This window comes from Bipolaris sorokiniana (assembly GCF_000338995.1).
Source record: "Bipolaris sorokiniana ND90Pr unplaced genomic scaffold COCSAscaffold_18, whole genome shotgun sequence".
Taxonomy (NCBI): domain Eukaryota; kingdom Fungi; phylum Ascomycota; class Dothideomycetes; order Pleosporales; family Pleosporaceae; genus Bipolaris; species Bipolaris sorokiniana.
Window position 1 is genome coordinate 446,490 of NW_006911912.1, and position 16,409 is coordinate 462,898.

The following is a 16,409-nucleotide window of genomic DNA, read 5'->3' on the forward strand; positions in this document are numbered from 1 at the left end:
GATTAAGAAACGAGCGTCATCCCATCCGATCGCGTGCAGTGCGGTGCGATCGTTTGAGCATATTCGTAATTTGTCAGATAAGGTAGTTACAAAGTAAAGCAACCTTCATGACCTGTTTTCAGCATTGAACGGAGCTCTGTCGATGTGGCGTTGTTTGCTTTATATGCCAATCATTGTATTCATTACAAAAGGGCGCGATTTTTTTCTTCTGCAATCAGTATAACGTATAAGATATACATTTCCTTAACCCTCTAGTTCTAAAATGTCCATTACTAAAGGACTAATTAATTACCACGAAATGCATAGGCATCACCAATTCGAACCTCACACTCATCAAGCACAGACACACACGACATTCCCAGCACCAAGACATCTAAACAAAATCATCAAGCGGCAACAACAACAATAATAATCTTCAAAAACTCTCCTTCCAATCAAGCTGATAAAAAAAACTAGAACATAGAAAAAAAGCACGCGCAGTGCAGTGCGCGTCCGCCAGTGTAAACGCTTGCGGTGGGGGTATCTTAGTCAAAACATGATTTTTCACCATCCAAACTGCAATCTCACATTTTTGCAATCGCTTGTCAAACGAAGAAACAAGAAAGGAAAATGTTTCAAAGAGAAGAAGAAGCGAAGGGAAAGAGGAGAAGTGAAACAATAGCTCATGAATACTCCTTCATGCCATCGTCACGAGCATGGAAGAATCCACTGTTAGAGAATCCTTCTTCCTTGGGCGTCGCCCACTCATCAGGCGATGCGGCCTCTCCTGTGCCAGAAGACCCCAGGACCAAGTCATCAGAGTACATGCTCTCAGAGTCGTGTCTCCAGTTGTGCGGTCGCTGGTGCTGGGAGTAGTAAGCGTTCTGGTTGTGTGTCATGGCGCGTGGTGTAGAACAGCTCACGCGCTGGTTATCTTCAGAAGTCATAATGAGCATGTCTGGTGAGGGTGTGGGGTATGTCGCTCCGCTGCCGGCGACGAGCTTGTTTATTAGAGCTTGCAAGTTTGATACTTCAATCTGCAGTGAGTGGACGCGGTGTTCGAGTGCGATTCGCGCGTTGCGCTCCACTTCCAACACTGCACGCATGTCTTGCAGCGCCTTGGCTTGTTCATTGTTGCTAGCGACCGGGAGAGTTGAAGTAGGAGAGCTCGGCGCATGCACAGGCTCTTCTATGTACTCGCTGCTGGTGCTCTGATGACGAAGATGAGAAGGCTCTTGGTGGATGCTCGGTGCAGAGCGTGAGTGAGACCGCGAGGCAGAGACGGAAGTGCTTCGGTCTCTCGAGCGAAGGCTCCGGGGTGCGTTTTCAAGTATAATAGTTTGTCTATTGTTTCGGGATGAAAGGCGGCGGGTTAGTGTTTCGAGATTAGAGTATTGGTTTTCAAGATGCATGAGCCGCTCTTCCATTGATAGTCGATTTGGATTTGGCGCCGGAAGAGGTGCTACCGGTGAGATTTCTTGGCCGCCGGCTTGAGAGACTGGTTCGACAACTCGTGCCGGTTCTGGCTGTGGTTCTGCCGGCACCGGCCCGGACTCTCGGCCGTCCTTCAAATCACCGAAATTGAAATCAGAAACGATCGCGTAGACACCTCCTTCCTTTTCCTCCTGTTTCGACCGGTCAAGTCCTTCTGACGTGGGTGTTTGCGGATCATCCGCCTGCACAAGCGTAGCGCTCATTTCGTTGTATGAATCCGCCTCTGGCTCCCGGATCATTGGCTCCTGCATCTGTACGCTGCGGAACGTCTCCACCGTCTTTGCTGTTGCTGGCCGACTGTACACACTGCCAGACATATTGCTCTCCCGCCAGTACTTGATTTCGGCGCTGCGTCTCCTCTCGATCGAAGCAAGGTCTTTGGCCATGTCATGAAGAGCATCTGCACTGCGTGACCTGCGCTTGTTGGGTCTCGAAGTGCCGTGCGATGGACTGGAGAGTGCAATACCAATTCGAGAAGGAGACGTATTACCGTCCTCGATTCGCTCTTGCCAAGGCGCCAGCTTTGGTCGCGACTCGTCCAGGCTGTGACGCTGAACGACCAGGCCTGGTACGTTGGGAAGCGTAGCTCTTCGGCGCCCCTGTCTATTGACATCAAAGGTAAGATACTCGTCCGGTGGACTTGCTGGCGGCGCATTCACATTCATTGGGTACGGCAGGTGCTGGCCCAAGGGGTGCAATGGCTCCAGCTCCTTGACGGGTAAATCAGATATCCGCGGTCCAACTGGTGATGGTGACGGCCTCTGTTCTATTGGTGGTGTCGATCTTAACAAGCCCGGATCCTATATCGTGTTAGAAATAAGGTGTCGCGTATTGCACAGATTACTTACGCTATTATGATAGCTATGACCACGACGGGTGGTCTCATCCTGTTGCTGCTGATGCTCTGGTTCGGCCGTCTTTTTACCGAACATTTTGCGAAAGACATTCCTGAGCCCACTTTTGCGCTTCCTTTGCGTCGCCTTTGCTGCCGCCGCTGCCGTCGCACTTTCGGGCGTTGACCGGAAAGGCGATGGAGATGGGGCTATGCTGGATGGGACTACGCTATCGCGCTGTACAATGCTGATGGGTTGCAGATTGCGCGGCGATCTCAACGGAACATGATCGCGTGCTTCCTCCTCTTGCTGCGGCTGGTCTACTACAACGAGATTTGATCGCAATGGCATTGGATGGTCTGGAACTGCCGGGGCAGGATGGGCTGGTCTTGGGGGAGTCGCCGACCGTTGGCGCTGCTCTTCCAGCGGTGCGACTGGCGACTGCGGAGGATCACTCAAGGTCCCGTTTTCAGCAAATCTCTTCTCTTCCTCGTCATTGAGCGGCATGTCCTCAGTGATGGGGATTGGACCGCTGATCTTCAAGTTGCCCTTTCGGATCGCTTCTGCCTTCCAGCTGGCCCGGCGCAACAGCGCAGGCGAGGGAGTTGATGGACTCATATCGGCGACGACGAAGCCTTCTCGCTGGAGCATGTGGATGGGGGCGGCGATTGTGGATGAGCAATGGTAGAGTGGGGTGGACGTCGGGCGGACCGCGTCTGGAAATTGCAGTCGGGACAACTACGACAGGGGTGCCTCAGTTCAAGTAGTGGCTCTTCCAGCGACCATCACCAGATATGCAAGGTGATGTGCATTCGAGAAGGGTTGTGGAAGGGGTAAGCGCGGCAGAAGGAATTTGTGGTTTTGTTCCTAGGGGGAATAAACAGAAAAAGCAAATATGAACCAAGAATAAGGTGGCCGGAGGAATTAAGAAGAGAAACGAGCGAGGGTTAAAGAAGGCCAAGCTGAGTGTATGGGTGGGTGGATAGATGGATGGAAGGAGCGACGAGGTTAAACGAAACAAGCGGACAGGCAGGCAGGAAGGCAGGCGGGCAATCAAGCGAGCAAGCAGACAAGCAAGCAATGGGGTGTGTCAAGCCACCGAGGGCCGGGTTGTCGTGTTGGAGGAGAGCAAAAGAGGATGACGGGGTCGGGATGGGAGGGGCGCGTGGAGGGCCTATGTATCAAAGAGAGCGACGGTGGTGGACCTATTTCGGGCCAGGGTGTGTTGTGTATAGTGGGGAGGGTTTGTCGGAGGGCGGGCATGGCGGGTGCGGGCAGGCTGGAGGCTACTAAAGAAATGGCGTCGTTGCGAATCAAGCAGTATGGCCGGCAAGCAGGCATGGGCTGGCCGTAGCCGTAGCCCAATAACGGGGCGTTGACGCTGGCTACTCGAGCAGCGGCATGGAGCAGCGTGGAGCATGGAGCATGGGAGACAGGTGGTCGCCAACACATGCGCTCGACGCCTGCATGGTCGTTGTTGCGCCTGTCTGGCCATGGTTCCTGTCGGCGGCCTGCAATCGATAAATCCGGTGCCATGCACGCGCCCGCTTTGCCCTCTGCCTCTGTCCATCTGAAACGTCGGCCTTGGGTTCATCCATCCATTCATTCATTCATTCCTCTCCACCCTGTTCCTTGCCTGCACTTGCATCCAACATCCTGGGTGCTCTGCACCAATACCCACTACTATTTACATCCTCACCACCACCACCACTACTAGAGTACTTACACCCGACTATTAATTACCCCATTTCCCGAACAAAGCCAGAACACAAGAACAAGCGCTGGCCACTCTCTAGGTGCATACTCTCTATGTACCTACTTCTCCTCCCGACCCACACCCCTTCGCCAACAAAACCCCCCCCCCTTGGCTCCCCTCGCTATTCTTCCCTCGTGCTTCAAACACCATATCTGCCAAACCTGCCCAGACTCGCTTGGCCATGTCCCGCTTCCTCAATCAAGACAGCGACATCAGAAAGTCCTTCGGCCACTCTTTTTCGTTCCTCCAAACTCCGGGAAAGGCCATACCTCACCCACCCCTGTTGCCTCCATATGTGCATTAACGCGTTTGAGAGGGTACCGCGCTAAACCCCATCAGGCCAAACGAACACGCTGACACTGGGCCGCGAACCGCTTTTTTTGGGGGGGCGCAACAGCAGAGTGCGAACCACACACACACACACACACCCACCCCCGCGAGCTTGCAGCAAGCCCACATCCATACGTATACCGTCTATCGTGACTTTGTTTGGTACTCTACTGCATCCCTTGGCGCCCATGTAAAAAACAAGAAGCCCAATAGCAAGCCTAGAAGCAACAATCAAAGAGACTTTGTGAACGGCCTTGCGTTGCTGCATTAGGCCCTCTATTTTCTTGCGTGCCCTGACAAAAGAGTGAGAGCAGATGGCCCTGCAACGTGGCAGAGCCTGGCGCGCCCGTTGAGTTGAACTCTCTTGTTTCCCCCCTCTTTTGCTCTCTTTGTTCGCTCTCTTGCATTCCCGTGCCATGTCTTCGTTCTTCCGTCTTAGCTGCCCTGCGCTATTGTATTGGATTCTATTGATTTCACGACTCGCCACCCTCGAACCCGCTCATCACACACTCACGGAGAGTTCGGTGGCGGCGTCACCGAGGCACATTACTCGCATTTTCACACCTCTGCCTCTCTTGTCTCGATTGCGCTTTTCTTTTTCTTTTTCCTTTTCCTTTTCTTTTTCTTACTCCCCTTCTTCTCTCGTCTCAGCGCCCTGGGCGGCCTGTGCTTGCAACATACGATCCCTGCCCGCCGTCTTCTATCCATACCTATGCCGAGAGTGCCGACTGTTCCCACACTATAAGCGCGCAGCCTAAGTACATACATACACTTACTGTACCTCACATAGAGAGCAACTGATCCTGCCGTCTCACTTGCCGTGGGGTTCGTATTGTCCAGCCTGGTGTCCCTCTGGGCAGTCATCAGCCTTTCTTCGTCTTTTTTTTTGACGCTGAACTACTGCAGCTAGAGTCATGGGCCTACCGCACAATCGCCTGCAGTGGCTTCGGTACCACCGCTGAACCAAACTATACCAAGAGTCGTGGCCGCCACAGCGCTTGGGCCCCCTTAGTCAATAATAACCCACACGAACCCCCCATGTCTAGCCCTTTCTTCCCCACACCCACCTACCACACACACTGCCCTTTCACGATAACCGCACACTTTTCTAACATCGTTTGTTTGTGATGCCGTCTTTCTCGCCCGTCGATCCGGAATAATTTACCACCGGAAATATCTCTCACAACGGCAACAGCCATGTTACAGCCCTTTTTTGTTGCTCACCGAGCACTCATCTCCCCATCGTCCCGTTTGTGATATTACTATATTACTTAACTACACTTAATCGCCGTATACCTCCGTCACATTGGCGTACCTAAGATCAGCGTGATCTTCCAGATGCTGCATCCACGCTTTGAGGAACTTTGAACCCCTGCACACAAAGTAAATGATACATACGTTAGCAAACTCATGTTCCCTTTTTTTTTTTGAAACTCGCTCTTGTGCAATGACGACGACCAACTGTCATCCGCACCCTCGGAGCATCAAAATCGTGTTCCGACGGCCTGGGATGTAATCGATGACAGGGCAAGGGACGGGTGGATATACTGCTTGTGACAACACAGGGGAACGTGTATCACGGCAGTTTCATCTTTTGGGGGCCCGCTCGGACTGCCGCTGCACTCGCACTCGGGACGCAGCGCATGCACACAGCCTCAGGTTTCAGGACCCCCAAAAAGACGTTGGATGACGAGGCCGCAAAAGACAAACAGGAAGAAAGTGGGCTGCCGGGGTCATGGATTCGGCAGTCCACATGTGCACACTTACTTGCTGATTGTCTCTGAATCTCCAATCACACAGAGATGCCGCTTTGGGCGTGTCATGGCCACTAATCCGGTAATCCTCATTAGTACATCATCACCACAGAGGCCCTCTGCAGCCGCCATTTTTCATGCGTGCCATATTAAACATGACCTGAAATTGTCGCAATACGGGTCTTGACTTACCGTTGAGTCGTCTCTTCTCGCCCAGGAATCCAACTTCATGCTCTGCATTGCTCCGCACCGTGCTGACAATGACAGCTTCTTTCTCTCTTCCTTGAAACCCGTCAACGGATCCCAGCTCCATGCCAGGATACTCTTCTTTGAGCATTCCAGCAAGCAATGCGAGCTAGTCACGTTAGCATCTAAGCATTCCCGCTTGTCCCTGCCTATTGTGTCCGGGCAATTGTGGAGTCGGTGAGACTTTTTCCTGCGTGCAAAAAATCGCTAGAGGGGGAAAAAGGACGGACAAGTCATACGTACCTGCGCATTGTATGGCGTAACAACTGCAATGTCCTCAGGCTTTACACCGGCAGCCACCAGACTTCTGACGTGCATTCTAACCAGCGCCGCCTCGGCTTCGTTAGACTTACTGTCGCCAAGAATCATACCTTTGCCACCTTTCCCGATCACACCTTCGTCTTCGACCTTTTCGGGAAAATCTCCGCCTTGGGTATCCCAGAAGACGAGCGGCTCCGTTGTATCTTCTGTCTCCTGCACCTCGTACTTCAGGTCCTTGAGCAGTCGCGCTTTGACGAAATCCGCAGCCACAAGTTTCGAATCGTAAAGTTCGTCGGACGGAAAGCGCATGATCTTCTCATGCATTCGGTATTGCGTCGTTAGCATACGCTTGATCGACGGGCCGTGCAAGGCCAGAAGTCGATCGAACAGTGTCGTCTCCAGTGTTACATCTTCTCCTTGCTTTAACATGGATCTATCCGCATTATCCTCTGCATCCTTGGTCTTCTTGTCCTTACTCTTTTTGGCCGTCTTGGCTTCCTTGGAGTTCAGGGACTTGATCGTAGGCGGCAATTGGAGATGGTCTCCTGCAAGTACTAGTTTATTCGCCTTTGTCCACAGAAGAGGCACCCAGCATTGTGCTTCCAGCGCCTGGCTCGCCTCATCCACAATAACAACGTCAAACTCTTGCCCCTTGAGGTGGAATCCACCAGCGCCGTGTAATGTGGCCAGCACTACCTTGCTGCCTGTGACAAGATTGTTGACGCATCCCTTTTCTCGCTCTCGGAACTCTTGACGCAGCTCTTTCAGCTCAGTGTAGATCTGTCGTCGCTCCTTTGCATTACGCGTCTTGCGAATAGATGCCTGTTTTTCGTCCATTTCTTTGCGCACATCTTCTACCAATGCAGCCGCTTCTGAAGTCCGTGTGAGTACGTCTAGAGAGTGGCTGAGGACTGAGGGCAGTAGCCGCGCTGGATGTCCCAAGCGCACCATGGGTACCTTGTGAGAGGCTAGCCGCTCGACAATATTGTCCACCGATATGTTGGACGGACCGCATACTAGCAGACGTAGTTTTTGCTTGAGCAACTGCAAAATCAACTCGATTAGCGTATGGGTCTTGCCTGTTCCCGGTGGTCCGTGAATGAGAGCGACCTCTCTCGAGGCTAACGCAAACCTAATCGCTTCTTTCTGGCTATCATTCAGGGAAGGATCGATCCACTCGAGCTTGTGTAGCGGATTCGAAGGATCATTAAGATCCTTTGGGAGTGGAGATGGCGACGCCTGTCCAAACAACACCCGCATGAAAGGTGAATAGTCCTGATCCCCTAGCTTCTGTAGCCTGCTCATAGTCTGATTCATCCTACCCATCATGAGCATCAACGTCAGAATCTCAAAGCTCGTACACAAGAGGAAAAACAATAGGAACGTACCGCTTGTATGTAACATCGTTCGCCAACTTGACTCTAAAACACACATCAGCTTCATCAATCGAGTCCAAAAAATTCGTCTTAAAATAGCAGTAAAAACCCACATCCACAACCTGCCACCCCCGTTCACCCCATCATCCTCCTCCCTGTCCAGCACAACCTCGACATTCTCCCGTCTCACCCTCAACACCACGCCTTCGACCCCCCTCCTCGCCGCCTCCTTCTTCTCCCCTTTCTTCGCACTCGCCCCAACTTGCTCCTGCACCGCCACAATATCCCCCACACGGATCCCGTGTTCAGGGATATCCGGGGCCGCTCCTTTGTTTACGACTGCGCTGTCGAGTCCGAGCTCGAGCACGGTTTTGCCGCCCAACCCTGTGCGTATAGAGGTGATGTTAAGGTTTAGGATTGCGAGGCCTGCGCGCGCTAGTGCTGAGGGCGTGTGCGACGTGAGGAGCTCGTTGGTTTCTGAGAGCTCGGCTTCGAGCTCGGCGGAGAGGAGTGTCAGTTGTGTGCTCGCAAACGAGGGGATGTCGGTTGGCTGTGGCATTTTGTTTTGTTTCGTTTTGGGTGGGTTTAACGGACGCTTGGTGGGATGTGGTGGGGTAGTTTATTTGGTGTGCCCAAGTATTACTTTGGCGCATGCCTTTTATGTGATTTGCAAGCTGTTTATGAGGTTTCTCTGGGGTGCTAGCATGCAATTTTCAAGTACAGCTTTGCATTGTGTGTATATAGGTGAAAATGAATGGTGGGAAGCGCGTCATCGTCATTGCCCATTCAGTTCGCGTTCTGCGCTAGCCTACCTTAGCCTAGCTATTTCACATGTGTAAAGAGCGTGGAGTTTGCATAGGCAATGCTCAATTAATGCTGTAAACATGTCTTTCCCAGCCTGTCTATTGCACTTCATCAATGGAGCATGCTTGAGAGATAACTAGTCGCTTATTGACATTTACTGTGTAACATGGTCTATATTAACCAGTCCCGTCTATACGCATGTGTTATAAACCAGCTAAACTTCCTACGCAGTAGCCCGTGAAATTGTGCACCCAGAACGTCTCTGGGGTAGAAGAGTTCGTCCCATTCACACTTGCCACCGGCAACCTTGCTTGATCTTGCGGAAACCATTCTTCGTCCAATTTTCTCCGGTATACAAGGCCTATCATCCAAGACGATGGCCCCAGCAGCCACCAATCATCGGGGCCCAAACATCCAAGATTCTCCATTGGCTCCCAACTGCTATAGTTACCCTCAACGGTCTTGTTTGTTTCTATGCTCGCAATGACAACAAGGCCGATCATGAGGCCCGTGAACAAAATGGTGTAGAGCCTGTACCATGTGCTGGATATGCACGGTAATATGGTGTTTGTCGTCTTGCCTCGGAAAAAGAACAAGGTATAAATGGCGGCGGTTACAGTAGCGAAGATTAAATAATACAAGCTGAGTAAGAAAGAAGTAGTGGTATAGTATGTCACTCCGCCACCAATACTTGGTACAATGCAGAAAACCGCCAACACCCAAATCCCCCAAAGCATGCTCAGAAAGAAGAATCGGAATATACGGCTGCCCCACGAGGATTTAGGAGACCTAAAGCCGGCGGATTGGAACCTCGATACCAGTAGCGGGTCTAGTCCAGTGCGAGATTCATGGACATTGATCTCACGATCTTTATCGACAGGCCTCTGTGAACTTTGCGAAGTCATCTCCCACGTAGAGTTTGTTCGCTGTCCATAATCCTGATAAACGTAGTCTTCTGTCAACCATGCGGCGGCGCATAGTCGTAACAGTCCCAATATCGTAAGCGGGAAGAATATCGTATCGACGCCGAATCCAACATGGCCTGCAAGCATCGAAGACCCAGTAATGGCTCCAATCAAAAGCATAAGGGCTGAGACTCCCTGCAGAGTCGTGATGACAGTCTTTACGGTTGTCAACGAAAGGAGCCTTGCGTGCGTAGTTTCCGGATATCGCAAGCAGTACGGCGCACTAACAGAGGCCATGTGTTCACTGCCGTCCCATCCGTTCGAGGTCCAGAATATTGCGTTACTAGCCGCAAAGTCTTGCCGGCTCCAATTTATAGCACGAATTCGCCGGTCCGTAATGGCAGCGTAGCGCTAAATGATAGATGTGGGATTATAAATACAGATGTGATCGTACCATTTGAGCCGACGGTCCGTGAGATACGATATTGGAGGTGCTCCTGAAGCCACGTGCTACAAAAGGAGATGGTTATGTCAGTCCATGCACAAAGCTTTTTTTTTCAAACACATGTATTGAGCAATACGTACAGCTATTAGTGGTGCGAGACAGAGTGTAAACAACGCGACCCATTCTGAAAAAGTAATGCATTTGCTATTGAAACGCAAAGGTATGATGTTGATCTCGAAATACGTCATCAGGAATCAGGAAAGAACGTGCAAGAGTTCGACAGGTGGTTTCTGGCAGGGGAGCTGAAGCAGCGAAGTAGCCATGTCCTTTACCTATATGTAAGAGATATTGAAAGACATTAGGGCTGCAGAGCTGAAAAAAAGTGCTGTGCGCAGACACAACATCATTACTGGCCGGGAACAGCGCGCCCTTTTTATCGGTGTCACCTTACGGATGCATGCAGGTGGGGCGTAGGACCTCGGGTGGAGCCTGGTTCAAGGCGATGGATTTACCATCAAACTTTGGCTATCATATTTTTGCCAAATGCTGATAATGTACAATGGGAATGTGTGTCTTTTTAGATGTTGGATCATGTCTTACAATCTTCTCTAAGCAAACTGGCAATGCTTGGTGTGACCATTGTATGCAAGGCTGGTGGGTATAGGAGACATCGTCCTGTTGTCCGCCTAAAGTGGATCAACCAATTGTCTGGTGTTTGTAGCCGAAGGGGGCTGAAAGCTGTAACTCAGCCGCACAAGACTTTGCATTTACCCGAGAGCGTATGCAACACCATTATCGAGTCTGGACGTAGGACAGGCTCGCTTGCGATAAGAGCTGATTAAGCGTTTCATGCGCAGATAGCAATTTCCAATCACTGATGGGGCCGCCATTTTGTGTGATGGACGTGCTTCTGTGATGGTATTGCTTGAGTATTTCGTCATTATCAACCCATTTAGTAACAGTCGAAATGTATTGACGATCTACACACCTACAGAATCCTACGGCATGACGGTCCGGTTAGTGGAGATTAGTTTTCATAGCTAACGTATAGCTCTTGTAGAAAGAAATCGATCCCTTTTTTCTACGGACAACATGCGAAGATGACCAGGCCCCTAAAATAGATCGGACGAATGCGAGGATGCTTATCGATAATAAGTCAAACATGGATCGTCGCACGTGACTCTGGATGGTATCATAGTAAGAATGACTTGCAATAGTTGTAAATAAACACTAGTGTCGATTCTTCTTACAAACTTCAGACGACTAAAGAAATTCGGTTATTCTATACCCTATCAACTGCAGCTGCTGAAACCACAATTGATGTTTGATGTTCGCTCTCATCACAAGCGCTTATTACTTACTGGAAAAAGCGACCAAGGAAGTTAAAGCGACACTATCAAACTCTGCCTTCCTCTCTTGTTTACGGCCGTATAGAAATGGAAGGGAGCGACTGATCATGATCTGGGATCCATTAAGTACGCTGTACCCAAAGAAGTCATATTTCTTCAGCGAGAAACATACCCCACAAGTGTTCGTATGCTTCGCAGAAATCCCCATGCACGGCTAGTAGCAGCCGAAATCTCTTGGCCAATTGAATGCAGGTTCCTGTTGCCAAGAATGGCTGCTTACTCCATGATTGTACTACCAGACGCCCGGACATTGTTCGTTGTAGGGTTGATCTTCCGTCACGTTGTCACATGTGGTATAAAGTTTTGCTCTATAGCGACAAAGAAAATATACCGAGGCGCCTTTCTTTAATTAACAATACTTGGGAATGCATCGGCAGTCTAATTGAGTCAGAGTATGGGGAAACCACCCTTGATCACTACCCCGCATTTTGAGCCACGCGGGACTACCCAAGCCAATCCGTAGAGGAAATACCTCCGCCGTTAATGCATTGACAGATGACAACTGGCCAAGCTCCGGATCATCTACGAAAAACGGATTGGGACTACACTTTGCTGACCGGGATAACGACGCTGTACTATCCATCCCACTCCATACGTCACCACTCACTAAAGTGCATGAATCGCATTCTATCACACTTCCTCGACAAACTTTTCTGTCCGGAAGGTAGAGAACATAAGGAGTTTACAAGAAAGAATTTTTCCACCCTTCATTTTATTGCCGTTGGCACTATTCGCCAGACTATATTTATGGTGTGCCAAATTCGTCCGCTCAGTGATTGCCAGCCCCATGACCTACCAAGTAGTACGAGTAAGCACCCCAAGCCATGTAATAATAGCCCAGTCCTCTTCTGGATACTTCCCCTGGTTCATATGTAGCGCGATTTCATCTGATAGGTTGTATTCATCGTTTCTACAAACCCTACTGCTCACGCGAGACTGATGGAGGGTACTTCACCCAATAGAGGCCGACCTGCACTCCAGGAACCAGGGAAGTATCTATCGGAGCAGGGTTACTTTTAAGATCACGGTAAATCTGGGAATTGTATTGAGAATCTGCAGAGGATCCATCACATGGACATCGTCGATGTACCTTTTGCCCGAGGTTGGTGCCTGTGAAGGGACTTGCTTGCTTGTGAAATTGCATCCACGAAGTGGTTAAGTACCATGCTACTTGACCGTTTACGAGAAAATCACAAAGCCTTTCAACTTCACTTTGTGCCATAGCAGGGCTTGTCGAAAAGAGTATCCCATCATGAAGTTTCTAGCGGCCCTAGCTCTCCTCCCATTGGCCTACGCGGCTCCTGCGACCCTCGCCAAGCGTGCAAATCCTACAGTGATTGCGCCTTTGCCCAAAGCCACTGTTGTCGGTGTTGATGCACTCGATGTCGAGTCTTTTAAAGGAATACCCTACGCAAAGCCACCTATCAACCAGCTACGACTCAAGCCACCTCAACCATTGACCGCTGACCTTGGGAGAGTCGATGGTACCGGCCAGCCAAACGCATGCCCCCAATTCCTCCTTAGCGTAGACGGTTCAAGCATTCCCGCTAATGTTCTGGGAAACATACTCAACATCCCCTTCTTCCAAACAGTCACCAATGCTGGAGAAGACTGTTTGACCATCAACGTGCAGCGGCCAGCCGGCACAAAGCCTGACGCTAAACTACCAGTACTTTTCTGGATCTTTGGCGGCGGCTTCCAACTTGGCTCAACTCAGATGTACGATGGAACCAGCCTAATTCGCGAATCTGTTGAACAAGGCAAGCCTATTATCTTTGTGGCTGTCAACTACCGCGTTGGAGGATTTGGCTTCTTGCCAGGAAAAGAAGTTCTCCAGGACGGCTCTGCTAACCTCGGATTACTCGATCAACGACTAGGATTGGAATGGGTCCAAGACAACATTGCTGCCTTTGGTGGTGACCCAACCAAGGTCACAATCTGGGGAGAGAGCGCTGGTTCCATTTCAGTGATGGACCAGATGCTACTTTACAATGGCGACAACACGTACAAAGGCAAACCTCTCTTCAGAGCGGGAATCATGAACTCTGGCTCCATTGTTCCCGCCGATCCTGTAGACTGTCCAAAGGGCCAAGCTGTCTATAACAAGGTAAGTCATCTACTCGCTAAGCACATACTCTCGATGCTAACTATATGACAGGTTGTCGAGGAAGCGGGATGTAAGAGTGCAAGTGACACTCTAGCATGTCTCCGTACAACCCCATACACCAAGTTCCTTAATGCCGCCAACAGCGTCCCAAGTCTTGCATCTTACTCTACAGTAAATCTGTCCTACCTTCCACGTCCCGATGGAAAGACTCTTACAGACTCACCCGATGTCCTGGTGAGAGCCGGAAAATATACCAAGGTCCCTTTCATCGCCGGTACCCAAGAAGACGAGGGAACTTTGTTCGGCATTTTCACCCTCAATATCACCACGACTAGCCAGCTCACAAACTACCTATCTACCCAGTTTTTCAACAGCGCCACACGGCAACAAGTCGAAGATCTGGTCAGCAGCTACCAAACAACCACCGAAGACGGAGCACCCTTCCGCACCGGCTTGCTCAACAACTTCACGCCCCAATTTAAGCGCATCTCCGCCATCATCGGCGACCTCACCTTCATCTTGACCCGCCGCCTCTTCTCCGAGGTACACACCCAAGTGAACCCAGGCGTGCCCTCATGGTCCTACATCGCCACCTACAACTACGGTACCCCGCTCCTCGGTACTTTCCATGCTTCAGACCTTATCCAAGTCTTCTTCGGTATTCTCCCCAACAACGCCCGCAAGACAATCAGAGGCTACTACTTCTCCTTCGTCCACAACCTCGATCCGAATGTCGGCAACAACTTTGCCAACTGGCCGCAGTGGAGCCAGGGCAAGAAGTTGATGAATTTCGGGGCGAATAGTAACAGCTACACGGATGATAACTTCAGATCAGATTCGTACAACGTAGTGAAGAAGTACGTTGATAGCTTCAAAGTCTGAGAGCTCGGCTGGGCATTTCTGAGCTCTCGTAGTGGCAGAAAATTTCATTCAATTGTTCCTATGCAACTGCGCGTCCATGTGTGATTGAAACTACTAGCTGTGTCTGGGGTGGTTGTCTGTGCCCTCACTGCGCTTGTTTGACGTAACTGTTGTCGTTGGATATTCGTCGCATCAACAAGCTGGACTTTGCTACGTCGGCACAATATAGGCAAATCTCGTTATTCTCCCCAGCATTACCCCCGCTTGTGATACGTCGAGAACGATATGGGCCGTCTAGTTTGCCGCAAACTGATACCCTGGACCCAAAAGAACGTGGTTATTAGCATATTGCTGCAACGGCCATTTTTTCATGTTGATAAACTCTGCTCAATGACCATCCCACTCGAGTTCCCAGACTCCAGCCCAGATCTCTAACATTCTGGTACTACACGATACTAGTGAGGCGCCAATTAACTTGGCTCTTCATGCCTCATGATCAGGATAACTAGCTAGGAATATTCATGTTTCACGATGCCTCTCAAACGAAAAAAAGGTGTCACGAACCAGTCGTCTTCGCCTCGACCATACAACACCATCAAGCACAAAAATACCGCAAAAAAGATATTGAAGCTCATGCGAGCTCCGGCTTTGACTCAGCCGAGGTTTGAACTCGGGACCTTCAGTGGGCCTAACAAGTTGTTAGACTGACGTGATAACCAACTACACCACCGAGCCTTGTTCGATGGGAATTTTAAAATCGGCGTAATTTATATAGAGGTTTCTCAACAGAACAGTGAGCGCAATGGAATGTTCAATCCCCCTGGTGGCTTCTTTGAGGACTGCTAGTAGGTCGTGAATTTTTTGCGTAGCGCGGAGTTGCTGTAGCGTGTCCGCTTGAACAGCCCTGCTCCGCTGCCGAAGGCTTCCCTCCCCCGAGAGCTTTTGGTACAAGTGACAAGTTGAGGTCCCAGGTCTGGCCCGGTAGCTTGATACGTTGGAATGATTCTGGAACTATGTGTTCAATGCATTTCAAACGGCCGTGAAATAGTTTGGCGCGTATACTCGCTCCTCTGTGACGGTGACAGCAGCCACTCTTCGTCTGTGCAACCATTGGAAAATTCCGCCACATGTGTGATTCAAGTAGCTTGAAGTGCATCGTGTTTCAAATCGGCGCAAAGTGTTCCGTTGAAACGGCCGCTGCATGTGCAGGGTATCTAGAGATCTCCTTTGGTTCGTGCCATTTCTGACTAACCGGGATTGGCATAGTTTCCAGCATTGCGCGATCCCAAGTACCGCTCGGAAACCTATCGCTCGGAAACGGCGCCCATGTAAGATTAAATAGAGTTAGACGCTGCATTGCCATTATGGCAACTACCCGTGGGGACGTACCCGTCCTCTGGAGTTACCAACAGTCTTGGTACAGCTGGGCGCATGCTTGAACGCAATATGAGTAATGAGAAGAAGAGCCAGAGGAGCCGTCCGATACAGTTCGGCAAATCGCCCTCGGAAATATACACGCGACCGCTAGCAGGGATACACTCTGGTGGTGGCAAAACCTGCCAGTACAGGAGTTCAAAGGTCGAGACTACGTGCAGAGGGGATTGGGGAACCCCAGACAACCGCTACCGTCTCTTGTTATCTTTCTCCTTTCCTCGCCCCCGCCGTACTACTTTCCCCCTCTATAGGGCCCGACACGTCCCCTGAACAATCACAGCTAAGTCTGATACCAAGCCACTGAGCCTTAATACCTGGAGTATACCTCAAAACGGCGATGGAGCTGCAATTACGATCGACGGTAATGTAGGCACGCGTCAGCCAAACGCGGGCACGCGTCAGTCTCGGCAGATGG

The 16,409-nt window shown here is 50.6% G+C and overlaps 6 protein-coding genes and 1 non-coding gene across 7 annotated transcripts; 1 reads left to right on the plus strand and 6 right to left on the minus strand.

Moving 5' to 3' along the window:
• Positions 1–662: 662 nt before the first annotated feature.
• COCSADRAFT_102464 (uncharacterized protein) lies at positions 663–2,924 on the minus strand (the record flags this gene model as incomplete). The annotated part of the gene is made up of 2 exons (XM_007707208.1): positions 663–2,273; positions 2,322–2,924. The coding sequence occupies 2 exons, from the start codon at positions 2,922–2,924 to the stop codon at positions 663–665; spliced, it is 2,214 nt and encodes a 737-aa protein (XP_007705398.1).
• A 182-nt stretch (positions 2,925–3,106) lies between these two features.
• COCSADRAFT_348370 (uncharacterized protein) lies at positions 3,107–3,892 on the minus strand. Its single transcript, XM_007707209.1, has one exon. It carries the CDS (start codon positions 3,840–3,842, stop codon positions 3,360–3,362), a length of 483 nt encoding a protein of 160 aa, XP_007705399.1. The 5' UTR covers positions 3,843–3,892; the 3' UTR covers positions 3,107–3,359.
• Positions 3,893–4,362: 470 nt separating this feature from the next.
• COCSADRAFT_176177 (uncharacterized protein) lies at positions 4,363–4,521 on the minus strand (the record flags this gene model as incomplete). The annotated part of the gene is made up of 1 exon (XM_007707210.1): positions 4,363–4,521. One exon carries the CDS (start codon positions 4,519–4,521, stop codon positions 4,363–4,365), a length of 159 nt encoding a protein of 52 aa, XP_007705400.1.
• A 686-nt stretch (positions 4,522–5,207) lies between these two features.
• Positions 5,208–8,765, minus strand: COCSADRAFT_261831 (uncharacterized protein). Its single transcript, XM_007707211.1, has 8 exons — positions 8,143–8,765; positions 8,042–8,074; positions 6,636–7,971; positions 6,339–6,501; positions 6,160–6,220; positions 5,708–5,764; positions 5,317–5,654; positions 5,208–5,244 (listed from the first exon to the last, which is right to left on the minus strand). Exons 1-7 carry the CDS (start codon positions 8,586–8,588, stop codon positions 5,624–5,626), a joined length of 2,127 nt encoding a protein of 708 aa, XP_007705401.1. The 5' UTR covers positions 8,589–8,765; the 3' UTR covers positions 5,208–5,244; positions 5,317–5,623.
• Positions 8,766–8,952: 187 nt separating this feature from the next.
• Positions 8,953–10,173, minus strand: COCSADRAFT_261888 (uncharacterized protein). The gene has a single exon (XM_007707212.1). The coding sequence runs from the start codon at positions 10,033–10,035 to the stop codon at positions 9,037–9,039; it is 999 nt and encodes a 332-aa protein (XP_007705402.1). The 5' UTR covers positions 10,036–10,173; the 3' UTR covers positions 8,953–9,036.
• A 2,671-nt stretch (positions 10,174–12,844) lies between these two features.
• On the plus strand, positions 12,845–14,581 carry COCSADRAFT_176180 (uncharacterized protein; the record flags this gene model as incomplete). Its single annotated transcript, XM_007707213.1, has 2 exons — positions 12,845–13,699; positions 13,751–14,581. The coding sequence occupies 2 exons, from the start codon at positions 12,845–12,847 to the stop codon at positions 14,579–14,581; spliced, it is 1,686 nt and encodes a 561-aa protein (XP_007705403.1).
• Positions 14,582–15,209: 628 nt separating this feature from the next.
• On the minus strand, positions 15,210–15,295 carry COCSADRAFT_t90. Its single transcript has one exon. It is a non-coding gene; the product is annotated as a tRNA-Val (tRNA).
• Between the last annotated feature and the right edge of the window lie 1,114 nt (positions 15,296–16,409).

What these genes read in the sequence shown, in the direction of transcription:
- COCSADRAFT_261831 (XM_007707211.1), bottom strand. Translation starts at nt 8,588, where the DNA reads ATGCCACAGCCAACCGACATCCCCTCGTTTGCGAGCACACAACTGACA. An exon ending in CGAGAAGAGACGACTCAACG is followed by an intron (nt 6,221 to 6,338) that starts GTAAGTCAAGAC and finishes TTACCGGATTAG; the next exon opens with TGGCCATGACACGCCCAAAG. An exon ending in GATTCAGAGACAATCAGCAA is followed by an intron (nt 5,765 to 6,159) that starts GTAAGTGTGCAC and finishes CTTTGTGTGCAG; the next exon opens with GGGTTCAAAGTTCCTCAAAG.
- COCSADRAFT_348370 (XM_007707209.1), bottom strand. Translation starts at nt 3,842, where the DNA reads ATGGCACCGGATTTATCGATTGCAGGCCGCCGACAGGAACCATGGCCA.
- COCSADRAFT_261888 (XM_007707212.1), bottom strand. Translation starts at nt 10,035, where the DNA reads ATGGCCTCTGTTAGTGCGCCGTACTGCTTGCGATATCCGGAAACTACG.